The 27578-nt window shown below is 42.3% G+C and overlaps 3 protein-coding genes across 3 annotated transcripts; all 3 read right to left on the bottom strand.

Moving 5' to 3' along the window:
* Positions 1–260: 260 nt before the first annotated feature.
* LOC117350525 (olfactory receptor 1509-like) lies at positions 261–2161 on the bottom strand. The gene is made up of 2 exons (XM_033924825.1): positions 2131–2161; positions 261–1225 (listed from the first exon to the last, which is right to left on the bottom strand). The coding sequence occupies exons 1-2, from the start codon at positions 2159–2161 to the stop codon at positions 261–263; spliced, it is 996 nt and encodes a 331-aa protein (XP_033780716.1).
* Positions 2162–12952: 10791 nt separating this feature from the next.
* Positions 12953–13900, bottom strand: LOC117350526 (olfactory receptor 4Q3-like). Its single transcript, XM_033924826.1, has one exon. It carries the CDS (start codon positions 13898–13900, stop codon positions 12953–12955), a length of 948 nt encoding a protein of 315 aa, XP_033780717.1.
* Positions 13901–23360: 9460 nt separating this feature from the next.
* Positions 23361–24314, bottom strand: LOC117350527 (olfactory receptor 4S2-like). The gene has a single exon (XM_033924827.1). The coding sequence runs from the start codon at positions 24300–24302 to the stop codon at positions 23361–23363; it is 942 nt and encodes a 313-aa protein (XP_033780718.1). The 5' UTR covers positions 24303–24314.
* Positions 24315–27578: the final 3264 nt, after the last annotated feature.

Genomic DNA, 27578 nt, shown 5'->3' on the forward strand with positions numbered 1-27578 from the left:
CCAAGTACAGTTATAGAAACGATGTCAGTGGGCTTAATTGTGACACCGAATTTGATGTGCCAAGTTACAGAATTCCATCATTGCTCCCATTTTTTGCTAAGAACAGCATAATTTATTCAGCTTTATTACATATTTCAGAGTAAATTCTATCTTAAAAAATAAATAAGGGGAAAATAATCTGAATTTTATACAGATTAAAAAGCATACATATAATAGCAGATGGTTAACATAAAATAGACTTTCTTTAAATGAAAAGGAAATCAGTCTATACGAAGCCCCAGAAAAGACACTTTCCTTTCTCCAAGCTTCTTCATGGCCTCTTTCACCTTCTCGTTTCTCAGAGTATAAATGAATGGGTTTAACCAAGGAGTCACGATGGTCGAAAAAACAGAGACCAGTTTCTCACCTGAAAACCTCGCTGGTGGTCTCATGTAGATGAAGACAAGAGGGCCGTAGAACAAAGTAACAACCATGAGGTGGGAGGCGCACGTAGAGAAAGATTTCCGCCTTCCCTCAGCTGAACGAATTTTTAAGACAGTGGAGATGATGTATGCGTAAGATATAGACACTACCAAGAAACAACTAAGGGATAACGATCCAGTGTTGACCATGTCCGCAATTTCGCTGATAAAGGTACTAGAACAAGACAATAAATATAAGGCACGGGTTTCACAAAAGAAATGGTCTATCTCATTAGGACCACAGAACGGCAGCTGAACTGTTGGCAATACCTGCCCACAGGCATGAATGAAACCACCTACCCATGTAGAAACCACCAGCAGGAGACAGGCTCGTTTGTTCATTATTGTAGTATAACGCAAGGGATAGCAAATGGCGACATAGCGGTCATATGACATAAGACTTAGATGAAAGCATTCTGCACCCCCAAATAAATGCAATAAAAACACTTGAGAAATGCAGTCACTGAATGAGATGGTCTTCTTATTTGAGACAAAATTATCAAGGGATTTTGAGACAGCGCCTGTTGAAAAGCCCAAATCTAGGAAAGACAGGTTAGTGAGGAAGAAGTACATGGGAGAGTGCAGGCGAGAGTCCACATATATGGTTACCAAAATGAGAAGATTCAAAGCTATAGTAAGCAGATACATTACTAGAAACAGCACAAAGAACATTATCTGTAAGTCCGGATCATTAGAAAGTCCAACGAGGATGAATTGGGTGACTCTAGTTTCATTCTTAACTGCCAGTCGTTCCATTTGATCATCTGTAGGAAACGTAAATACAAAAAGACAAAGAAAAAATACATTTAAATTGAGGCAGATGTTCAGAGAACATTAATATTCTTCAGGCCTCCTTGAGTTCTTGTGTCCTTTTCAAATCCATGCTAAATTCTTATCTTTTGACATAATTTTTACATCAGTTATGCATTTTCTTAGAATCTCTTGTTTACGTAGTCAGCAGATAAAAACTTGCATGGTCCATCCAGTCTGCCCAATAGGGTGCTAAAGTTGAACCTGATACTCGCCACAGGTTCCGCTTCTTCGTGATTTAAAATTGGTATATTTAGGCCCTCTTTTACTAAGGTGTGCTAACCAAGTAGTGCGCAGTAATCGATTTATCACGCATTAAACGCTAACGCATGCATGTTATTCTATGGACGTGTTAGCATTTAGCGTTCACTAATTCGATTATCGTGAGCTAATCAGTTAGCGTACCTCAGTAAAATAGGGGATTAATCTCTTAATTATTATATATTTTTCTCTTGACTAGATTGTAAGGGCTGTGTAGCATGATCTGTCTCTTTTACTCATGGAAGTATTTAAGAATGATAGAAAGTAGTAAAAACTTCAACGGTTAGGCAACCTTGGTCTCTTATGTTCTGTTTTCTATTCCACTTTATGAGCGCCTTTTATCAAACAATGGTAGAGCATATACCGCAGGCCAGTGAATTAAATGCGCTGATTCTCATAGGAATTGAATGAGCATTGAAGCATTTACCTCGCCGGCCTGTGGTAAAAACCTCCACTGCAGTTTAATAAAAGAGGCCCTATGTTAATCTTCTATACACACTCATTGCCCTGTAAAGTAACTCTTGATACCCACAATGGATTCTGCTGTCCATATCCTAATTTTCTTACATACTGTACATCCTACATGAAGTCTACTCACCTTGTGCTACCCACTTGTCTCCTTCGTCCATACTCAAGCACAGTTCATCAGTTCTCTGGAGATGTTATTTAATTACTTGTACATAACCATCAGTAAAGCTTCTTAGAATCTCTCGGTACCTCCAGTGAAGAATTCCTTCCTTTTAAAAGTATAAATATGTTTCATCTCAGTGTAGTCTAAAAGTAAATCATTGAATTCATGATGTATTTAATCAAGAAATGAAAACTTTGGCAATACAATTCCAGCCTGACATTTGCCTTCCCACTCTTTCTATTTAAACTTGATGGTCTACTCAAGGATAGTTTGGAAATGATTACTCTTTAGATATATTAACAAACAGTTGGAAAGAGACAATGAGATACAGCAAGTGCCGGTGAGTGGGAGAAGGTGAAACAAGGTGAACAAGATAGGAGATAAATGTTTCCTGAAACTGGAAGAAAAACCTGTTGCTAGTTAGGGATCAGAACATATAACAGAGTTGATGCAGTGTCTGTAAATAGATTATGTAAGTTGATTGTAACCAGCAAGGTCTTAGGCAGGAATGAATTTTTTTAAATAAATATTCTCTATTCTGGTCCTGAATTGTTTTCTTTTCGTGTTTCCTAGCTCTACCCTGTATGTTAAAAGACTACAAGGAAAATAGCATTGAAGAGTAGGGTAATGGTTGGAGCAGCAGATTGAGAATCAAGGGATCCATATTCAAATTTCACTTCAACTCCTTGCTATTTAAAATAAAAGACCTTAACTTTCCTTTATCTAATCTACCAAAGATTGTGAACATTCTGGGACAGAAAATACATGTATCTATACCACTTGCAGACAGTATTTAAAATCAAAATAAAGGTTTAAGGTAATTAAACAAGATTAATGTAAATAGAGATATAAACTTACACCATATTATTTGGAGAGATCATCACCTGAAGGGACCATTTTTACCATCGTACCAAACATATTCCTGGAAATTACTACAAAGTATAATTTTAAGACGCATTAATTCAGAAACTCTGGAGAATAGATAGTCTCTGCCTCACTAGCTCTACCAACAGCTATACATTAGACGGTAGTCAGCAAAGTGATGGATTTAAACAGTTTTGGGGCTCTTGGGATTATAATCTTTGGAGTGTCTCAAAAGAAGCAGGTGGTTAAACAACATGGCTATTTTTACTATTCATAAATACATCTGTGGAAAAAAAAAACACAAAAAAAAAACATTAATTTGAAACTTCTGGTGTCCATGTAGATAAATCTTGCATGAAAATTGGATGCAAGTCACTGATTTTTCTCTTATTCTCAAAATTCAAAACATATCTGTATTTCTTACAAGAGCAATGGATAATTTTTAATCAATGTTTTCTTAAAGGCACACAAGAGTACCCTTTTTGTGTTCCTTTGATTACAGCCATGATTATAGAAAGAAGAGGCAAGAAGGCCACCTGGAAATCCTGCAGAACTTCCTCACCCCTTGCTATTGAAACTGACATATTGATGCACCTGTCTCTATGGTAGGTACGTTGACTGAGAACTCCCACACACCTTTAGAGGGATTGTTGTTTATATTAGGTGCCATCAACTCGTGTTCGAGTCCTAACAACTTGACAAACATCATCAAGTTTTCATGGCAGAATACAGAAGTAGATTGCTGGGCCTGTCTTCTGTGTAGTACAAATTCAATGTTGTTGCCATTGTTGCATCAAACACAATTCTTCGCCTCCAACATTGCCCATCTGCTGCTGCCCAGCTGGGTAGTACATCATTAGTCTGGCATCTCCACTGAAACCTGTCTACCTTGGGAGGTCCTGCTGGTAATGAAACTACCAATGGTATAGCTTTCAGCTTCTCAGATGTATGTAAGCCCCAATGACATGGCAAGCCCTTGTACCATGACTGATCTTTATATTATGTGAATATTACAAACCAATATCTATTCTTTATTATTGACAACTCATAATAATTTATTATACTATGATAAAAGTGGACAAGGCCGTCTTGAACCAACATGTAGAACTATTGGAAACCCTTTGTAGTCAGACCAATGTAGAGTCTTTTACTGCAATCCAAGTCTTGATGTTAATAGCTGTATTAAGACTTGACTTGTCGATATATGGAGTTTCCAGTTTGAAGTTGACATTGCATCATTTAATTCTTATATTTCCATATAACCACAGTACAGAATTCTTTTTTCAGATGGTTGTAACGTGCTAATTGTTGTTTAACAGCTGTCTTGCTGTGTGCTAACTGATTAGCACATAAGGTGGATATTCTTACTGTCTAGTAAACAGGTGTCAGTAAGGACTCATGTAATAATAGCCACAGCGGCCGCTAAGAAAGTAAATAGAATGCTAGGTATAATCAAGAAGGGTATTGCAACCAGAACGAAAGAAGTTATCCTGCCGTTGTATCAGTCAATGGTATGCCCGCATCTGGAGTACTGCGTCCAATATTGGTCGCCATACCTAAAGAAGGATATGGCGGTACTCGAGAGGGTTCAGAAGAAAGCGACACTTTTGATAAAAGGTATGGAAAACCTTTCATATGCTGAAAGACTGGAGAAACTGGGGCTCTTTTCCCTGGAGAAGCGGAGACTTAGAGGGGATATGATTGAGACATAAGATCATGAAGGGCATAGAGAGAGTAGAGAGGGACAGATTCTTCAAATATTCAAAAACTAAAAGAATGAGAGGGCATTTGGAAAAATTAAGAGCGGACATATTCAGAACCAATGCTAGGAAGTTCTTCTTCACCCAACGGGTAGTGGACACCTGGAATGCGCTTCCAGAGGGTGTGATAGGACAGGATACGGTATTGGAGTTCAAGAAGGGATTGGACAACTTTCTGAAAGAAAAGGGGATAGAAGTGTATAGATAGAGGGTTACGTACAGGTCATCGCGTGAGTGGACTGCTGGGCATGATGGACCTCTGGTCTGACCCAGCAGAGGCACTGCTAAACTATTCTTTTTTGGCCCCGTTTTAAAGCACCGTTTATAGAATCTACTCCTATACGAGTAACTTTGGAAGTCACCTTGACTGGTAAATTGTTCAGGCTATAAATATATAAATAAATAAATCCCCCACCCCCAATCCACCATTGAGAATAACTCCTACTACTCTCACTAGAGTTATCAGACGCTATTCCGAAACTCAGAACCAGAACAGTTTTGATGGTAGGCCTGGAAGATTCTGCTCTGTTGGCATATTAAGGAGGTAGATCTATCTTAGGGGTGCCTGATCTTGCAGGGAGCTCATGATGAGGGGGGGGGGCGGTCTATCTTGATTAATGTGTGATATTTGTACGTAATTTTAAACAGCCTTTATAGAATTGCCATTCAAACTTTTTGAACAAAACTACTTATACAGCGACTGCGCAGAGCAGATGTGCGTAAAAGCCCAGTCTAAAGTTGAAAGGTGGGTACCCATGTGAGTGGAGCATGTGCAGACAGATGCATAGTGCACTTAGATATGCCAACCTAAATCTGATATAGACATGTCATAATTGATCCTTAACTTTTAGCATAATAAAGCATCTTTTCTGGTTCTCTTCTACGTACACAAGCTAAGTACAGTTATAGAAATGATGTGCCAAGTTACAGAATTCCATCATTGCTCCCAGCAATGGTCCACCAAGCCCAATAACCCGTTTTCATGGTGGCCAATCCAGGTCACTAGTACCTGGCCAAAACCTAAGAAGTAGTAACATTCCATGCTACCGATCCAGAGAAAGCTGTGGCTTCCCCATGCCTTTCTCAATAACAGACTATGGACTTTTCCTCCAGGAACTTGTCCAAACCTTTCTTAAGACCAGCTACTCTATCCACTCTTACCACATCCTCTAGCAACGCGTTCCAGAGCTTAACTATTCTCTGAGTGAAAAAAAATGTCCCCCTATTGGTTTTAAATGCATTTCTGTGTAACTTCATTGAGTGTCCCCTAGTCTTTGTCATTTTTAACAGAGTGAAAAATCGATCAGCGGCCCCTATTCGCATTTAACTTGCAAGTATTTGTGCCAGTCATGATAATATTCTATAAATTTGTGGGCCCTCTTTGCGCCTAATTTCAAGTGCCCTTCATATGTAGTCCTCTACCCTTTACCCCAGTGGTTTCAGGTGTGCCATGAGACACTGAGGAGGAGGACAGCAACCGGTGCTGGATGACTGCCTACAAGACGTGCCTCTCACGGTGAGAGGCACATCCTGTAGGCAATCAGCCGACGCCAGGACCTCTCCTCTCCGCTCATCTTCCTTGACGGCACTCTCCACTGGTGGCTCAGGGCCCATCTGAAGTGCCTTTATACATTCGTGGACATTAATGCAATGACATCACGCATACACGTGATGTCATCACGTTAACGTCCGCACACTTCCGGATGCCTGAAGCAGCTATGTTTAGTGTGCTGCAGCTTGACAGTTTGCGAGACATTGCTCTACCCCTTCATCCCTTTGGATTTCTGAACATGAGCAGCTTTTGTCCACTGTGCCTGTTATAATTAGATTGTAAGCTCTTTCAAGCAGGGACCATCTCTTGCATTTTTGATGTACACTGTTGCATTCATCTGATAGCACTATAGAAATAATAGTAGTATGAAGGGATGCTGAAACATTCTCAGCCCAACCAGGAAGAGAATGATGTGGATATGGTTCAATCAATGATCTGAAACAATATCAAAACATAGAATTTCATTTCTGCAAATTGGCACTTAACAAAATAAGATAACACTCTTATCAGCTACAGTGGCAAAATAACGCTCAGAATTTAGGGAGTTGGTTGGTTGGGTGAGAACTTATCAGCACCCCCCTCGTATGTAATAAAAGTGAGCCAAGTCAAGCCATTGTGACATCACTGATGAGGTTGACTCTTATTGGTGGAATGAGGCATTATGATGTCACAATACCAGCTCTGCTTCTCAGAGGCTGAAACTTTTCACACTACGAGGGGGGTGCTGGAAGGTTATTAGCCCAACCAAGAAGAGAATAACATGGATACGGTTTGCAAAATGCTTATACAAATAAACCTCGCACAAACTTAGGAAGGAAAGTAACCGCTGAACCAATCAACGATCTGAAACAATGTCAAAACGCTGTCACTTAATGAAACAAGATAACACTCTTTTCAATTACAGTGGCAAAATAATGCTCAGAATTTAGGAAGTTGGTTGATTGGGTTGAGAACTTTTCAGTACCCCCTTGAAGTAGTAGTATATGTCTTAGAACAAAACTGAGGTTGTGGGTTCAAACCCATGCTGTGCCTTATGACCCTGGGCAAGTTACTTAATCCTTCCATTGCCCTAGGTACATTAGATAGATTGTGAGCCCACCAGGACAGAGAAAAATACTTGAGAACCTGAATAAATTCATGTAAATCATTCTGAGCTAGGAGAATGATGTAGAAAATTGAATCAATAAATAGAAACATAGAAGAAACATAGAAACATAGAAAGATGACGGCAGAAAAGGGCCAAGGCCCATCAAGTCTGCCCACTCTATAGACCCTCCCCTTAATATTATACAATGTTTTACCCTGACCCACTTAGGGATCCCACATGGGCGTCCCATTTATTCTTAAAATCTGGCATGCTGCTGGCCTCGATTACCTGTACTGGAAGCTTGTTCCATTGATCAATCACTCGCTCCGTGAAGAAATACTTCCTGGTGTCGCCGTGAAATTTTCCGCCCTTGAGTTTGAGCGGGTGCCCCCTTGTGGTTGAGGGGCCTCTGAGAAGGAAAATGTTATCTTCCACTTCTATACGTCCGGTGACGTATTTAAACGTCTCAATCATGTCTCCCCTCTCCCTGCGTTCCTCGAGAGTGTAGAGCTGCAAATTGTTTAGTCTTGCTTCGTACGAGAGACCTTTAAGCCCTGAGACCATTCTGGTGGCCATCCTTTGGACCGACTCGACCCTCTGCATGTCTTTGCGATAATGTGGCCTCCAGAATTGCACGCAGTATTCCAGATGAGGTCTCACCATGGTCCTGTATAATGGCATTATGACTGCAGGCTTTCTGCTGACGAAACTTCTACGGATGCAACCCAGCATCTGTCTTGCCCTTGAGGAAGCCTTCACCACCTGATTGGCAGATTTCATGTCTGCACTAATGATTACTCCTAAATCTCGTTCTGCTGAAGTCCTGGTCAAGGTCTCCCCGTTCAAGGTATAAGTTCTGCATGGGTTTCTGCTACCCAGGTGCATGACCTTACACTTTCCAGCATTGAAGCCCAGCTGCCAGGTTGAGGACCAGTATTCCAATGTACGCATGTCCTGCGCCATAATATCTTGTAGATTGTCCTCGCTTACCATATTACATAGTTTGGCGGCGGCGGCGAATAATGTTACTTTACCTTGAAGCCCTTGAGTCAGATCTCCTATGAATATGTTGAAGAGGAGTGGACCCAAGACCGAGCCCTGCGGCACCCCGCTGGTCACCTCCGATGTCTCAGAGAAAGTACCGTTAACCATCACCCTCTGAAGTCTGCCACTCAGCCAATCATTGACCCATGCCGTCAGAGTCTCTCCTAACCCCATCGATTTCATCTTGTTTAACAGTCTGCGGTGTGGGACGCTGTCAAAAGCTTTACTGAAGTCCAGGTACACTATGTCTAGTGAATCTCCTTCGTCCAGTCTTTTTGTTACCCAGTCAAAGAAGCTGATGAGGTTTGATTGGCAGGACCTACCCTTGGTGAATCCATGTTGATTGGGGTCCCGTAGATTCCCTTCGTCCAAGACCGTGTCCAATTGGCGTTTGATCAGTGTTTCCATGAGTTTGCATACTATCGATGTCAGACTCACCGGTCTGTAATTTGCAGCCTCTGTCCTGCAACCCTTTTTGTGTAGAGGAACGACGTTAGCTGTTTTCCAGTCCAAGGGGACTGTCCCTGTACTCAGTGAGAGATTGAAGAGCACGGCTAACGGTTCTGCCAGGACATCACCTAACTCCCTGAGCACTCTGGGGTGCAGATTGTCCGGTCCCATGGCTTTGTCCACCTTGAGTTTTGTTAGCTCAAGGTAAACCCCGCTGGGTGTGAATTTAAAATTCCGAAACGGGTCTTTTGTGTTTGACTGTGGCTTCAATTGAGGGCCGGACCCTGGCGCCTCGCAGGTGAAGACCGAGCAGAAGTATTCGTTTAGTAGTTCGGCCTTTTCGGGATCCGATTCTGCGTAATTCCCGTCCGTTTTTTTCAGGCGTACTATCCCGTCTGTGTTTTTTTTCCTGTCACTGATATACCGGAAAAAGGATTTGTCCCCTTTCTTAATGTTGTTTGCTAGAGTTTCTTCCACTCGAAGTTTGGCCTCCCTGACTGCCGTTTTGACCTCTGTGGACTTGATCCTGTGTAGCAGTTGATCTTCGCTTTTCCCCGTGCGTTTGAAGGAAGCAAATGTGTTTTTCTTCTCCTTAACGAGACGTGAGATCTCTGCGGTGAACCACTGGGGTTTGTCTTTTCTTCGCCGTTTGTGTGATGATTTTATGTAACGGCCGGTTGCCTCGTGTATGACAGATTTCAGGGATGACCACATATCCTCCACATTCCCTGTCTCAGTTTGGACCTGGAGCGCCTGATGGACGAAGACTCCCATGCGTGCAAAGTCTGTTCCTCGGAAGTTGAGTACCTTTGTTTTAGTGTTTGATCTAAGGAAACCTTTCCTCAGGTGGAACCATACCATGTTATGATCGCTGGAGGCTAGCTTATCTCCCACGAAGACTTCTGAGACGCTTTCCCCATTGGTGAGTACTAGGTCAAGGATCGTTTGGGCCCTAGTGGGCTCCATTACCATTTGATTGAGGCGTGCTCCTCTTATGGAGGCTAATAGCCTCTTGCTGCCGCTGGTTGTTGCTGAAGGTGTGCTCCAGTCTATGTCCGGCATATTGAAGTCTCCCATTAGTACAACGTCCCCCCGTAGAGCGATATTTTCTATGTCTTCGATTAGTTCCGTGTCTTTGTCTTCTGGTTGTCTTGGAGGTCTATATACCACACCAAGATACAGGCATTTTTCTCTCCCTCTGGCCAGAGGGATTCCCCGGTGTACTTAACGTCCGTGATTCTGGTAGTTTTGATGCCTTCTTTAATGTATAGCGCTACCCCTCCGCCTAACCTGCCCTCTCTGTCTCGACGAAGTAAATTGTAACCCGGTATGGCCATATCCCACCCATGAGAGTCCGTGAACCAGGTCTCGGATATCGCAACCACATCTAGGTCGGCATTCACTATCTCGGTCTCCAATTGCAGAATTTTATTGCCTAAACTGTGTGCATTAACATACATGGCCCTCCATCCCTTGTGTTTGCTAGGGCTGTCATGCGTATTATGGGTGCTTACCTTGTGTGTGAAATAGTGTGTGAAATAGTGTGAAAAGTTTCAGCCTCTGATAACTAGAACTGGTATTATGACATCATAATGCCTCATTCCATCAATGTCTAAGAGCCAATCTCATCGGCGATGTCACAATGGCTTCATTGTTCTATACTTGGCTCACTTTTACGACATTTTGATTTCTAGAGTGACACAGTGGTTAAAGCTACAGCCTCAGCACCTTGAGGTGGTGGGTTCAAACCCCATGTACATCCTCGTGACCCTGGGCAAGTCACTCAAACACCCCCCCCCCCTCCCAATTGCCTCAGGTACATTAGAGAGATTGTGAGCCCACCAGGATAGACAGGGAAAAATGCTTGAGTACCTGAATAAATTCATGTAAACCGTCCCTAAGTTCTATCTGCACAAATGTGCAGCTAAGTGCATCTTACAAGAGTAGCTCCCCAATTAAATGGCACTTACATAGGCAGCTACTCCAGGCGCCATTCTCGAAAAACATGCGTTAATGCCATAGCTGAAAGGGGGTGCCCATGAGAGGGAAGGAGTGGCCTAGTGGTTAGAGCTGCTGCCTCGGCAGCCTGAAGGTGTGAGTTTGATCCCAGCCTGCTCCTTGTTACTCTGGGCGAGTCGCCTAACCCTCCATTGGTCCAGATACCACAGCCGGATTGTGAGCCTGCCAGGACGGACAGGAAAAATACTTGAGTTCCTGATTGCTATTCAATGTATTGCAAACCACTCTGGGTGAATCTCTTCATGAAAAGGCCGTTAAGAAATCCCAATAAATAAATAAATAGAGGGTCTTTTACTATGGCGCGCAAAATGCTAACGCGTCCATAGAATATAATGGACGCGTTTGGCATTTAGTGCGCATTAAATCGGCTAGCGTGCCTTAGTAAAAGACCCCCTATGTGAGCAGAGAATGAAAGGGTCAGGGGCACATCTCCCAACAATGCAAAATACTATAGATTATACGGGTTGGATGGCACAATGAGGGGTCCTTTCACTAAGGTGCGCTAGTGTGTCATAGCACACGCTAAATGCTAACGCGTCCATTATATCCTATGGACGTGTTAGCATTTAGCGCGCACTAATTTTTAGCATGCGCTAAGACGCACTAGCGTGCCTTCGTAAAAGGACCCCCCAATTTATACAATTGCCATCCTAGCTCCCACTTTGGCCTAAGAGCAGCATAATTGATTCAGCCTTAGGTCCAACGTTGTGGAATGCGCTTCCCAATGAACTAAGACAGCGGCCTCCAACTCAACCCCTTTGCAGGGCCGCATTTTGGATTTGGAGGTACTTGGAGGGCCCCAGAAAAAATAGAAAATGTCTTATTGAAGAAATGACAATTTTGCATGAGGTAAAACTCTTTATAGTTTAAAAATCTCCCCCCCCCCCCCGAAGGCCTGCATGTTAAGTTTATTATAAAGTTCATTAATCGCTTATTCAAAATTCTAAGTGATGTACAAATCAATAAAATTACAAAATTTTAGGGGGAAACAAAACAAACACTTAGAACTAACCTAACAAAATATATTGAGACAAAAAGGAAAGGATGGGAAGAGATATACAAGTTCCCCCCTTCTTTGCAGCATCCTCCAGCTTCCCACCTGGCCTCCAGGCCTTAGTTTCAGCTAATTACCGCAGCCTGCAGAGAGGATCGCCGGTGCTGTAGCATTCCTGATAGGCTGCCATTGGTCTCCACAGCATATTCCCTGTGCCGTGATCCCGCTCCTCCTCTGACATCAGGGGCTGGATCGCAGCAGAGGAAACGTGCTGCTGAGGACGACGGCAGCCTGCAAGGATTGCTACAACACCAGCAATCCTCTCTGCAAGCTGTGGTAATTATCTAAAGGTAAGAGCAGGAGGCCAGGGGGGAATGCCGGAGGACGCTGCAAAGAGAGGGCAGCACTAGTACAGACCACAGGCCGCAAAATAGTACCTGGCAGGCCGCATGTGGCCCCAGGCTGCGAGTTTGAGACCACTGAACTAAGACTTGAACCTTCCACAGAATGCTTCAAATCATCATTAAAGACATTGCTCTTCAAAGATGCCTTCAGTTAACCAGATACTTGTGACTTGGATTGGCCTCTGTGAAGATGGGATACTGGATTAGATGGACCATTGGGACTGATCCAGTAAAGCTATTCTTATGTTCTTAAGTTATTGACATCTTGTTATTAGATTCAAATTGGGGTAAACATTCTGTATAGCTCCATAACCCTTTATTCTTCTCTTCTCTCCCCTTCTCTTTCCTAATGAATTATGTATTTCATCTCTACCTCTTCCTGCTTTCAGCTCCGACTTCTCCTCTTCCTCCAAATCGACGCTTTGTGATTTTTACGGTATGTCAAGCTAAATAAACTAGAACTTGAACTTGAACTTGAACTGCCTTTCAAAGGATATTCTATTAAAAATAAATAAATCAAGGGATAAATAATCAGGATTTTATAGAGTAGATTAAAGAGCACACATCAAGCAAGGATGGTTTATCCAATGGTGTCGTTCTTTAAATGGATGGGAATCAGTTCATATCAATGCCCGGAAAAGACACTTTCTTAACTCCAAGCTTCTTCATGGCTTTTCTCACCTTCTCATTTCTGAGAGTATAAATAAAGGGGTTCAACCAAGGAGTCACGATGGTAGAAAAAACAGTGACCAGTTTGTCAGCTTCAAACACCACTGGTGGTCTCAAGAAAATGAAGACAAGGGGTCCAAAAAACAAAGCGACCACCATGAGGTGGGAGGCACAGGTAGAGAAGGTTTTCTTCCTACCCTCAGCTGAGCGAATTTTTAAGATGGTGGAGATGATGTAAGCGTAAGATATAGACACCACCAAGAAACAAGTAAGGGTTAAGGATCCACTGTTCACAATATCCATCATCTCACTGAGAAAGGTACTAGAGCAAGACAACAAATATAAGGCATGGGTTTCACAACAGAAATGATTTATCTCGTTTGGACCACAGAAGAGCAGCTGAGTTGCTGGAAACAACTGCGTGAAGGCATGAATAAAACCAACAACCCATGTAGAAACCACCAGCAGGAGACAGACTCGTCTGTTTATTATCGTGGTATAACGCAAGGGATTGCAGATGGCAACATAGCGGTCATACGCCATCAAGCTCAAGTGTAAGCATTCTGTACCCCCAATTAAGTGCATGAAAAACATTTGCGCAATACAGTCACGGAATAAGATCGTTTTGCTCTGCAATACAAAGTTAATAAGGGATTTAGAGACAGCAACTGTTGACAAGCCAAAATCTAAGAAAGACAGGTGGCTGAGGAAAAAGTACATGGGAGAGTGCAGGTGAGAGTCCAAATATACGGTTACTACAATGAGAAGATTCCCAGCTAGACTGAGCAGGTACATTGCTAGGAGCAGTATAAAGAAAATTAACTGCACATCTGGATCACTAGAAAATCCAAGGAGAATGAATTGTGTAACTCTGGTTTCATTCCGGACCGCCATTTCTTCCATGTCAACTGTAGAGAAACAAAAACACAAGAGACAATAGAAAGAATAACATAGAATGAGAGAGATGCTCAAAGATCCTGTGTCATACTCTGTCTCCGTTTCAAAGCCTGGCTAAAAACTCTTTTGGGGTCACTTTTACATCTTGACCTCTTCTCTATAATGCATCCTCCTAGAATCTCTTGACTATAGACTGTACACTCTGCGTAGCAGGGACTGTCCTCCGATATGTGTCTTTACATTGCTGCATACACCCAGTAGTGTTTTAGAAATTATAACAGTATTTAACATCCCTTGTTTTTTTTATTCTATTCTATTATAGCCTTACGTGCATCTTGTATTCTCACAGATATCAGTAACCCTTCAAAGACTAGCGTCCAAGTGTGGGATTATGGTGTCTCCAATACATTTTCTTTGATTTTAATTTCTCCTTGAAAATAGTTTCATATATATCTCACTATTCTTTAAGCCTGTTACATTAACGGGTGCTAGAATAGATGTGTGTGTGTGTCTGTCTGTCTTTATTTCTCTCTCTCTCTCCTTGGCCGTTGTCTGTCTGTCTTTCTTTCTTTCTGTCTCTCTCTTTCCTCGGCTGTCCACCATCACCCCTTGCCAGCAGCAGCCCTTCTCCTTTTGTTTTACCTCCCCCCTGGCCAGCAGCATCCCTTCACTGCTCCCCCTGTCCAGCAGCAACCTTTCCCCCTTCCTTTTACCTCTCCCTGTCCCTGTATTTCTCTGTTGCGCCATGCCAGCCTGTCTCTCCGTGGCTCCCTTCTGTTTCCGCCCCCCCTCCCAGAGCAAAGCATGATTGCTGTCTGCCCCCAGCACACCCCTCCCCCAAAGCAGCCCCCTTTCCCTCTCCCCCTCCACTTCTTACCAGCATGGGACACCTCGCAGCACCCGCACGACAAACTCCTGCCTTTGCTGAGACAAACTGCCGCCCCACTCGCCGCAAATGGAATGCGGCCACGGAAGCACACAGCACGGCGGCAGGGATCACGGCTTCCTATGTGCGCATGCGCGCTTAGGGTTTTATTATAGAGGATTGCATCAGATTTTGTTTTTCATGGTGATTTTGAAGATTCTGAATAAAGATCTGGCCATCTGTAGTCAAATGAAGTTTGAAATATCTCTCCCCACCCTATTTTTGAGACCTGTACAAAACCTTCAAATCAGTAATTTTTCCACATGAAGTCTACTCACCACGTGATACCCACTGGCCTCCTTCCTCCAAAATGAAGCTCAGTTCATCAGTTCTCTCAAGATCTTACTTGTAATCATCAGTTCTTTCTATTGAAGTGAATGAAATCGGTTTCATCTCAATCTGGGTCTAAATATGAAAAATAAAATTAACGGTGTATGTAACCTAGGTGTGATGGTTCCACCAATAGAATTCTAATCTGACAATTGCCTTCCCACGCTTCCCATTTAAACTTATTATAGCTTGCAGATCTTAGGCTTTCAGGTAGATTTCTTGGGTCATCAAGCCGCGCAGTGGTATAAATTAATATCTGGATTTTTGAATAAGAAACCAAAAACTGGACTTCGTGAAATTTAGAACTTTGAGATCAAGCATCAGATTAATGCATCTCAATGGCCACGAATTTGGACTCGGAGGATGGGATGTACAGTGTCAGCATCTATGAGACAGTCTTGGTTTTTCTTGTTGCATAGAGCAGTATGGACCCCTGTTAAGTTAAATAAGTTGGATAGTTCTAAAGTAATAGATGATGGGACATTGGATCATTTCCTGTTTTGCTCTCCACCGATTAAAAAATTTTGGAAATCTATTTGGGATCAAATAAATAAATTATTGGAGAATCCTGTGGCTTTAACATATGGCACAGTGTTATTTGGAAAATATATATGTCAAAAACGTATTGTAGAAAGAGTCATTCAAGACACATATACACGAATTGCTGACACAACACAACTATATGAAAATAATAATACAACGGAGAAAGATAAACCTCAATTGTGACAGGCTGGGACTACACAAGTGCCCAAACCTATTGACCTCATCACGGGTTTATAAAAAAACTCCGTATACATATATATAAATAATTTTCATTCATACAGAATCAACTCTTTTTCAAAAAAATTTTTTCAGAGTATAAACAGTGTAGGCAAAATTCAATGCATTAATCGTGTCAAAAAAAGTGACTAGAATCCCAAACTAACTAAATTATTGGCCAGGGCTACAGCTCAACTTCACTTGTGGAGGCGTAGAGCATAGAATCACAGTAATAGCGAAAATGCACTCATCTGAAGACGTAGAACTTCAAAAAGGCTTTTAGCTCCTTGTCCCGACAGAAAAGTCTTTCTGTTTCGCCTGCAAAGGCTACTTCAGGGGATCCATGCAGTGTCCAAATGTCTCCCCGCTTCTTCCAACCTAACAATAGTGAGGCCGGCTCCTCTCAAAATGGTGCTGGGAATATTTCACAGTGTTATTTGGTACAATGTTAAGAGCTAAAAGTCAAATTTCCTCTCACAACAATAAACTTCTTTTGATAATGACAGGGGTTGCTATGCACTGATTTTGAGAAATTGGAAAAAGTGGGACATGTTGAATTATAGTTTTTCATAGGAATCGTTGTGTCATATTTTAAAAATGGAGCGGGTGTTAGCTGTACAACATGCAAATTATAAAAAATATTTGAGGATTTGGGAACTATTGATAAGTTATTGTAAAGGATTGATTTTATTTCTGGTCATTTCATTATACACATCCAGGGGGTGGGGGTGGGGGGGGATTCACAGGACAATTCTAACCTGATTATGTATAATGGATTATTTATTTGGGGTTGGGGGGTTAAAGTGATTGTTAGGTGTATATACATTAGTTAAAAGTGCTTTTACTGTAACATTATTTGTGTAAATAACTGTTATGCACTATGATTGTTTGAAATTTAATAAAGATTTATTTAAAAAAAAAAACTTGATGGTCTACTCAAGGTTCATTTGGAAATGGTTACTTTCTTTTAATATATTAAGCAAAGAGTTTGAGAGACAATGGGACACACAGCAAGTGAAGTGGAATAAGGAAAAAACAAAGTGAACAAGGCAGGAGATGAATTTTCACAGATTATCGTCTTTCAGGCTGCGACATGGGATAAGGAATTTGGGGATCCTTTTACAAAGCCGCGTTAGCGGTTTAACACAAGTAATAGCGTGCGATCAACTGCTGGACGTGCTAGCCGCTACCACCTCCTCTTGAGCAGGCGGTAGTTTTTTGACTAGCGCGGGGGTTAGCGTGTGATTAAAAGTCACGCGTGCTAAAGCCGCTAGCGCGGCTTCGTAAAAGGAGCCCTTAGTGCGTTCTAAATATTAGCATGCGCTAAATGCTAACACGTCCATAGAATATAATGGGCGCATTAGCATTTAGCGTGCACTAAAGACCACCTTAGTATTTTGATAACCAACTCTATTTCATACCAACATTTCAGGAAATTGCTTAAGACTTTTCTGTTTAAAAAATGTCAACTTAAGTCTGTGTTTGGACCGTTTTTCTTTTATGAACCGCAAAGTTCTGCGATATGTAAATAAACTTTTATGTTAAGTTATGGTATGTATGTTGCAGATTAAAGATCAAAACATATTCTTTATCCTGAAGAGATTGTTTTCATGTTTCCCAGACATATACTTTTTGTTTTAATGATATGAAACGAAATGAAAAGTGTCAAGAAAAGTGTGGAATAACTCGTAAGTTTCATGGCTCCACAACATTCTCTTCTTGGTTGGGCTGAGAATTTTTCAGCGGTCCCTCGTATTGTGATGTCATAATGCCTCATTCCACCAATGCCTAAGAGCCAACCTCATCGGTGATGTCACAATAGCTTGGTTTCCCTATACTTGTGCCCATTTACTAGATGCATTTGCCTCATCGAAACGAAACGTGTGGAATAACTCATAGGTTTCATGGCTCCACAACATTCTCTTCTTGGTTGGGCTGAGAATTTTTCAATGGCCCCTCATATATTTACAGAATGACACTTGAACCCTTATGTTAAAGGACCGGAAATTATACAGCATGGAAGAGAAACCTAATGGGTAAAGCAGTGGACTAAGAATCAGGGGGGCCAAGTTCAAATTCCAGATCAGCTTTTTGGCTGCCTTGGCCAAGTCACTTACCCCTCCATTGCTATACATGTCAACTGAACTTCTAAACATTTTAGCCACATGAAATACCTGTGTATACAAGAACTATAAATAAAAATTGAAATAAACCTATAAGGTAGCTAAACATTAGAAATAAAGGTAAATAGAAAGAGATACATACCACATATGAATTGGAGAGATCATCATCTGAATGAATAACTTTTGCTTGATTATTTCCAAATATCTTCTTGAAAATTTTGACAATGTATAATCTGGAGAACAGATCATCTCTACCTCACTAGCTCTGCCAAAAGCTACTGGCTGAAGGCTTTCTCCAGTAGACAGCAAAGTAATGAATTTAAATTGTATTTGAAGCTCTTGGGAATGCAATCTTTGAAAGGTCCTAAAAGAAGCAGGTGGTTAACCCTTTATTTGACACTAGTCTTTAAGCCCGTTACATTAACAGGTGCTAGAATAGATGTGTGTGTCTGTCTTTCTTTCTTTCTGTCTCTCTCTTTTCTTGGCTGTCCATCATCACCCCTTGCCTGCTCCCCCTGTCCAGCAGCAGCCCTTCTCCCTTCGTTTTACATCTCCCCTGTCCAGCAGCACCTCTTCCCTGCTCCACCTGTCCAGCAGCACTCCTTACCTGCTCCCCCTGTCTTTCTTCCCTGCTCCCCCTGTCCAGCATGCAGCTTCCTTGTCATTTGCGTCTGCCCTCCTCTTCTTTAAAGCAGCCTACTGAGGATCGCGGCCTGCTGTAGTGAACCTCGCAGGCCGCTCCACATCTCGGTAGCACATTCCCTCTGATGCAATCGCGTACATCAGAGGGAACGTGCAACCGAGATGCAGAGAGGTCTGCAAGGTTCACTACAGCCGGCCACGATCCTCAGTAGGCTGCTATGAAGAGGAGGGCAGAAGCAAACGACAAGGAAGTCGCATGCTGGACAGGGGAGCAGGTAAGGGGTGCAGCGGTTGGTGAGTGAGGGCGGAAGGGGAGAGTCGCTGGCGTGTTCCCTGCCTCCATGTTCCAAAATGGAATTCAGCACGGAGGGACACAGCACGGTGGCAGCGATTAGACGACCCTAAGTGCGCATTGCACGCTTAGGGTTTTATTATAGAGGATTGTTGCTCTCACTACGAGGGAGTACTGAAAAGTTCTCAGCCCAACCAAGAAGAGAATGACGTGGATAAAGTTCAATCAATGATCTGAAACAATGTTGAAAAACATGGAATTTCATTTCTTCAAATTGCCACTTAATGAAATAGGACAACACTCTTTTTAGCTACAGTGGCTGGTTGGTTGGTTGGGCTGAGAATTTTTCAGCACTCCCTTATAGCTTTCATGCCAACTCATTGGGGAAAACCTGACTGGATTGCGGCCCTCAAGGACCGACATTGGACAACCCTGGGTTAGGGCCTGTGAATGTTCCCTGATTCAAAAGTTCCCAAGCTGGCTGACACTGCAGAGCACCTCAAAGTGGAGGTCCAGAGAAATGGCAAATAGATCTGTTTCAGGGTCCCAATTTGAGGTCCCCGCCTATATTTTAGAAAACTTTGCTTTAGAAGGCATGCTGCTCAGTCCTCCATCATAGCTGGTTCATTTTCCTACCGTTTCACCCATCTTCTTCATTTCTTTTTGGCTGTACTTATCTGCTCTACTTTGCTCTCAGCTGCCATGTATTTTACGTTTACAAGTGAATCGATTTTTCACGCTGTCAAAAATTACAAAGACTAGGGGACACTCGATGAAGCCTCTGCTTGTCCTGTATCGGTAGCAAGGAATGTTGCTACTCCTTAGGTTATGGCCAGGTACTAGTGACCTGGATTGGCCACCATGAGAATGGGCTAGTGGGCTTGATGGAACATTGGTCTGACCTAGTAAGGCTATTCTTATCCAAAATTATTCCCCTAGTCTAAGTCTGGCCAAAATGACACCTCCCATACTAAGAAGGGGAATGTGTTCCAGTGTTGTCCACCTAAATCACAACAATCATGTTTATGATCTGGGTCAATAGGAAAGTAACCAATCTGTTGATGATCAATCAATTGGGTTCTGATCTTTCTTGATGTCCTGCACACAAGGGCATATGACTAAATGCATGATAAAATCTGACAGACAAGTAGTGTCCTCCATGTGTATGCTTTGTTAGTGATCATAGTAAACCGTATTTCCCCTGTAAATGTCTTACAATGAGCATAACATGTGTGGACCCTTCTCATGTTGAGATCTCCCCAAACTGCTGTAGGTCAATCCAAGTGCTCAATTTTATTCCAGACAGGGCCCACATGTATATGGTCTGCATTGTCCTCCTGGAAAAATTGGGTGGAGTGACTTTGACTTGCTCTATACTTCCGGTGTCCCTCGCGAGCCATGGAATCAGATTTACATAATAATGAGCTGCATATTTTGGATATTCTTACTATATACACCATAGTGATTTAATAATGCTCTTTAGGACAAAAAAAAACCTCTGTTTGTGCCCTATAGGTCACATTAAGTTGGACATAGTCAAACGTCCAGGGCATAGTTTGGACATTTGGGGCTGGACCCGTTTTAATAATGAATAAACTCAGCAGAAGGCCATTGGAGGTATGAAGGTGTGACCCCCCCCCCCCTCCTTCCCCACACACTCTTCCAGTGGTCACCAACTCTCTCCCACTCCCCAAAGATGTGAATGAAACAGTACATACCTGCATGCATGATAGCTTCAGATGTTATGGCTATTTATTTATTTATTCAGTTTTCTATACTTTTCTCCCAGGGGAGCTCACAATGGTTTACATGAAATTATTCAGGTACTCAAGCATTTATCCCGGTGGTCTCACAATCTATCTACTATAGATTGGAGGACCAAGTGGCTCACCTAGGGTCATAGTGAGCTACTTGGGCCTGAACCTACAACCATATGGTGCTGAGGCTCTTATTATAACTAGGGTTACCAGATTTTCCTGAAACACACAAAAGCCACCCAGTTCTGCCCCGTTCGGCCTATATCACGCCCCACCCCACCCCCAGCCCTACCCCAGATGGCATCCGAGCATGCGTGGACATAACGCAATGGCATCATGCACTCATGCATGTGACATCACCATGTTGCATGTGCACATGCACGTATGCCCGTTCCCAACGTGATTTGGACAGAAGCTTTTCAAAACCCGGATAAAGTGCCGGGTTTTGAAAAGCCGTCTGGAACTCCAGACATGTCCTCGAAAAGGAGGACATATCCGGGGAAAATCCAAACATCTGGTAACCCTAATTATAACCTCTGCACCACACTCTCAGATATAGTCTAGTCCAGGGATCTCAAAGTCCCTCCTTGAGGGCCGCAATCCAATCGGGTTTTCAGGATTTCCCCAATGAATATGCATGAGATCTATGTGCATGCACTGCTTTCAATGCATATTCATTGGGGAAATCCTGAAAACCCGACTGGATTGCGGCCCTCAAGGAGGGACTTTGAGATCCCTGGACTCTAGTCCTACCATGTTTCCCCAAAAATAAGACTGTCTTATATTAATTTTAGGCCCCAAAAAAACCACTAGGTCTTATTTTCAGGGTATGTACATGATTATCTCTTCCTTCCTCTCCTTCATTCCAATTCTTCCTCTTTCCTTTCTCTCCCCCACATGTTCAGCATCTTTCCTCCCCTCCCTCCTATCCCTCGTGAGGCAGGACCCTTGCCCAGCTTCTATCCTTCCCTCCCTCTTATCCCTCATGCAGCAGGACCCTTGCCCAGCATCCCTTCCCTCCCTCCCCTTGTGCAGCAGAATCATTAAGCGAGCACCCCCCAAATACATGCACCCACACCCGCCGCGCAGCTGAACCCCCATCCTTCCCTCCCTCCCATCTGAACCCCACCAACCGTGAGCAAGCCCTACATCCCTCCCTAAGCAGCATTGGGGCAGCAGCACTCTAAACAGGCTACTTTGGCCTTGTCCGCCCGTGAACTCACTATGCAGCGTTACTGGTCATCAGTAATGTAGCAGAGTGAATTCACGGGTGGACAAGGCCAAAGTAGCCTGTTTAGAGTGCTTCTGACCCGATTCTGCTTAGGGAGGTACCGTATATAGGGCTCACTCGCGGTCGACGGGGTTCGGATGGAAGGGAGGGAAGGATGGGGGTTCGGTTGTACAGCGGGGGCAGATGCTCGGGGGGGGGCAGTGTTCACTCAAGGGTTCTGCTGCACATGGGATGAGAGGGCGGAAAGGGAAACTGCTGGCAAATCTCAGGTCTAGGGCTTATTTTGGGGGTAGGGCTTATATTAAGACCTACCCCAAGAATCCTGCTAGGGCTTATTTTCAGGGTAGGTCTTATTTTCAGGGAAACACAGTAGTAGGGCATCAAGCAGGATCCTGGAGTAGCCTAGAGGGCAGTGTAGTCAACCATAGAGATGGGAACTCGGGGCCATACTCCACTTTTCTACATTTATGGTGGAATATGCGAACCTTCCAAAATCCACCCAAATCCTGCTGTGGGGATCCCTAAGTCTTTCGTTGTCCAGAAACTGTATCCAATCTGTTTTTAAATCAACGTTTCCATAAGTTTACACACTATTGATGTGAGACTCACTGGTCTGTAATTTTCAGCCTCCAACCTGCCTACTTTTTTGTGAAGCGGAATGACGTTAGCAGTTTTCCAGTCCAAGGGGGTTTCAGAGCAAATACACTTGTAAGTCAGCAAGAGGAGTTTAAACTGTATTCAGAAATGGACGGGGAGCCAATGAAGTGACTTGAGGAGAGGGGTAATGTGAGAATAGCAGCTCTCACGTAATATGAGTTGCGCAGCAGCATTTTGAATGGATTTAAGAGGTGAGAGACGGGCGCATGGGAGGCCCAAGAGAAGTACGTTGCAGTAGTCTAAGTGTGAGGTGACAAGAGCGTGTACATGGGTTTTGGTAGTGTGTTCAGAGAGAAGAGGACGGATTTTGGTAATATTATAGAGGAGGAAGCGACAGGATTTGGCAGTCTGTTGGATCTAAGCAGAGAAGGAGAGAGAGGAGTCAAAGATCACCGCAAGGTTGCGAGTTGACGAGATGGATTCCAAATGTTGGAGATCCCACAATACTCTATCTTGGAGAAGGCTGATCTTGAAGTGAGTCTGGAGGGGTGGTCCAACTTGCTGCCTGATCTTGAGGGGATTAGAAGCAGGACTGTCTTAGAGGTACCAACTTATAGAATTGCCCCCATAGCTCCCACTTTTTCCTAAGAACAACATAATTCATTCAGCATTATCTTACCTTCCAACAGAAATTCTTAGAAAAAAATTAATCAAGGGAAAAGGAATCAGAATTTTGTAGAGTAAATAAAAGATCATATATCAGTCAGTATGATTGGATGGATTACATCACAGAGTCTTTCTTTAAATAAATATTAAATTTATATGTGTCCTGCCTTCCAGCTTTTTCATTGCTTTTTTTACTTTCTCGTTTCTGAGAGTATAAATGACGGGGTTTAACACAGGTGTTAAAATGGTATAAAAACCAGAGACCATTTTGTCACCTGGAAGAGACACTGGCGGCCTCATGTACATGAAGACAAGGGGGCCAAAATACAAAGTGACAACCAGGAGGTGGGAGGCACAGGTAGAGAAAGCTTTCTGCCTTCCCTCAGATGAGCGAATTTTTAAGACAGTAGAAATAATGTATGCGTATGATATAGACACCACCAAGAAACAAGTAAGGGTTAAGGTTCCACTGTTCACAATATCCACCATCTCACTGACAAAGGTACTAGAGCAAGCCAACACAGATAAGGGATGGGTATCACAAAAAAAATGATTTATCTCATTGGGACCACAGAACAGCAGTTGAGTTGCTGGAAATGCCTGGGCTAACGCATGAATGAACCCAAGTACCCATGTCAAAACCACCAACAGTAGACAGGTTCGTCTGTTCATTATTGTAGTATAACGCAAAGGATAGCAGATGGCAACATAGCGGTCATAAGCCATCAGACTCAAGTGTAGGCATTCTGTACCGCCAAAAAAATGCAAGAAAAACACTTGAGCCACACAGCCATTGAATGAAATAGCTTTGTGCACGGAAATAAAATTAACAAGGAATTTAGGGAGAATGACCGTTGAAACACTCAAATCTATGACTGACAGGATGCTGAGGAAGAAATACATCGGAGAGTGTAGTTGAGAGTCCACATGTACAGTTACCACAATGAGAAGATTCCCAGCTAGAGTGAGCAGGTAAATTGCTAGAAGCACCGCAAAGATGATTATCTGGATGTTAGGATTTTTAGAAAGTCCACGGAGGATGAATTGTGTGACTCTGGTTTCATTCCTGAATTCCATTCCTTGCACATTATCAACTGTAGGGAAACAAAACATAATAATAATAATAACCGCCATACCTTAAGCAGTTCTAAGCGGTTTACAAGGGAAGAGACTGTATACCAGTGGTCTCAAACTCGCGGCCCGGAGGCCACATGCGGCCCTGCCAGGTACTATTTTGAGGCCCTCAGTATGTTTATCATAATCACAAAAGCAAAATAAAAGTTTCTTGATCCTATGTCTCTAGTTATAAATGACAATATTATTATTAGGACTTAGCCAAAAGGAAAGATTTATAAACTATAAACCTTGTAACTCATTCTGAGCTACTGGGAGGATGGGATAGAAATTGAATTAAATAAAATAAAAAGTTTTACCTCATGCAAAATTGACATTTCTTTAATAAGACATTAACTATTTTTTTTCTGAGGCCCTCCAAGTACCTACAAATCTAAAATGTGGCCCTGCAAAAGGTTTGAGTTTGAGACCACTGCTGTATGCAGACAGCAACATTACAGAGAACTTTCGAATAATGGAGAAAGCATAAAATAAGACAGATGTTCAGACAACATAAATATTCCTTATGAGTTGCTGTGTCATGCTCTGTGTCTAGTCCTTTCCAAATCCATGCTAAAATCTCACGTTTTTCATGTTACATTTCCATTTTCACCACGTCTCTATAATACATTGTCCTAGAATTTCATGTTTGTTCTATGTTTCTCTTGAGCAGATTGTGAGCTCCGTGGATCAGGGACTGTCTCTCTTATATGTGGTGCCTGATCTTGCGTTTGTAAAGTGCTGGTGAAGGATTTTAGATGTGCCCTGGACTGCCGGAAGAACTAACAAATCGATTCCGGAAGAGATCGAACTAGCTATGTCACTCGAAGCCCAAATGATGACATTACGACTGTCTTATTTTGGTCACACTGTCAGAAGAGAAAGATCATTGGAGAAGGACGTTATGGTAGAGAAGATTGAAGGAACCAGGCGAAGAGGGTGACCTGCAATCAGATGGCTGGACATGTTGAAAACAACCTTGGGGATGACGCAGGAGGACCTTACTGGACTAGCACAATTAGATTTGTAATTGATTAAGTCACTAGGACTCGAGCTTGAGTTGATGGTGCCTAAGAGTGTTGCATATACCTAGTAATGTTTTAGAAATATTAAACAGTAGTAAGTATTAAGCTGCCAAACAACTTTGATCTCTCATTTTCCGTCTTCTATTCTATTTTAGACTTTGTGAGCTCAGGACACACTCATTAGCTCCCTTATCTCACACAATTATGTCTCAGAGAGCAACATCCAAGTGTTGAAATCCATCCCAATCTCTATGTATTGAGATCAGCAGAAACCATCATATCAGCACTTTCCCACGAGAAGTCTACTCAATGTGTGTTACCCACTGGCCTCCTTCCTACATACTCAAGCACGGTTCATCAGTTCTCTCAAGATGTTATTTAATTACATGGACACAATTACCGTCATGGAACTCGATGGAAACAGGGTGGTTCTATCCCCCAAACTAAGACATATGCCAAAGATAGAACATAAGAACATACCAAACATCCATCAAGCCCAGTATACTGTTTCTAACAGTGGCCAACTCAGGTCCCAAGTACTTAACGGCATTGCTGACGGAGAATCATCAGCCACTGATTTCACATGTTTTACTCTCTCAATACTTCCAGTGAAAAATTCTGAATGGAATGTGTTTTATCTCAGTCCAAGTCTATAAGCAAATAATCAACTTAATGATTTATGTAAATAAGAAGTGATGGCACTGATAATGCAATTCCAATGTGACAATTGTCTTCTCACTCTTCCTATTTAAACTTATTGGTCTACTCAAGGTTTGTTTGGCCAAGATTGTTCTCCTTTGCTATCTTAAAGAAAAAGTTGGAAAATGAGGTGAGACAAGGAGAAACAGACTGGAGAGGAATATATACTGAGATTGGTGGAAAATCACTGCTTGTTAGACATCATAACATATTCTTTATCCTGTAACTGAATAAATATTCTTTTGGTGTTTTCTAGGTTTTTTTTTTCTGTCAACGAAGTATATTTACATAAAGGCATGTTGATACTCATGTTAAAATACTGAAAAACTGCAGAAGAAGAGATGCCTAATGGATCCAAGTTCAAATCTCATTGTCGATCCATTTTTCCCTGGCCTCCTTTGCCTTATATACCAACTCAGACTGTGATCTCTCCATGGACAGAAGACACCTACTATGGTTGTATATACACCAATTACAGACAGTTTAGAAAACCAAAATAAATATTTAATTTGGTTGAACCATGTAGATTCATCTAATAAAAGAGATTCTTATAGCACATTATTTCAATAGATCATCATTTCCACATACCGAATATATTCCTGAAAATTTCCATAAAGTATAATATGCAGATACCATAAATTCAGAGATTCTGGAGAATAGGCAGTCTCTGCTTCACTAGCTCTGTCAACAGCAACAGATTGAAGTCTCTCCTGGAGGCAACAAAGAGATGAACTTAAACTGTATATGGGGCTTTGGGGATTATAATTTTTACAGGATCTCAAAGGAAAGAGTTAAACAACTATTCCCAAGTATATTTGTGAAAAAAACAAAACTGCAGTTTGGAACCTCTGGAGTCCAGGTGGATATATCTTGCAAGAAAAATGAATACAAGTTGGTTTTCCAATGATTTTTTTTCTTATTGTCAAGATTCAAAGTATATCTGTTGTGGTTTTTTTTTCAAGGGCGTGAAATTGTTTGTTTTATGAAGAACAGATGTGTGCGTTCTTCCTTAATCAATGTTCCCTCATTCTCTGCCCAACCTTTTACCATTGCAGCTGGTGCAGCAACATTATGGTTTGAAACCAAGGGGCAGGCAAACATCTGGAATTCCCACCGAACTTGATTTCCCCTTGCAAATGGAACGGACATATTTGATTTCAAAATATTTAATTGGGAAAAAATTTTTTTTTGAAGAGAAGAACATAAAAAGTGCCTCTGCTGGGTCAGACCAGAGGTCCATAACGCCCTAGAAGTCCGCTCACGTGGCGGCCCAACAGGTCCAGGACCTGTATAGTAACCATCTAGCCTATACCCTTCTATCCCTTTTTCCTTCAGGAAATTATCTAATCCCTTCTTGAACCCCAATACCGTACTTTGTCCTATCACTCCCTCTGGAAGAACTTCCTAGCATTGGTTCTGAATCTGTCCCCTCTTAATTTTTCCGAATACCCTCTCGTTCTTGTATTTATCGAAAGTTTGAAGAATCTGTCCCTCTCCACTTTCTCTATGCCCTTCA

The sequence above is a fragment of the Geotrypetes seraphini genome, chromosome 16 (assembly GCF_902459505.1).
Source record: "Geotrypetes seraphini chromosome 16, aGeoSer1.1, whole genome shotgun sequence".
Lineage (NCBI taxonomy): Eukaryota > Metazoa > Chordata > Amphibia > Gymnophiona > Dermophiidae > Geotrypetes > Geotrypetes seraphini.

Coding starts and splice junctions, on each gene's coding strand:
- LOC117350525 (XM_033924825.1), bottom strand. CDS start 2,161: ATGGACGAAGGAGACAAGTGGGTAGCACAAG. Junction 1,226..2,130: donor AGACAAGTGGGTAGCACAAG/GTGAGTAGACTT, acceptor CGTTTCCTACAG/ATGATCAAATGGAACGACTG.
- LOC117350526 (XM_033924826.1), bottom strand. CDS start 13,900: ATGGCGGTCCGGAATGAAACCAGAGTTACACAATTCATTCTCCTTGGA.
- LOC117350527 (XM_033924827.1), bottom strand. CDS start 24,302: ATGGAATTCAGGAATGAAACCAGAGTCACACAATTCATCCTCCGTGGA.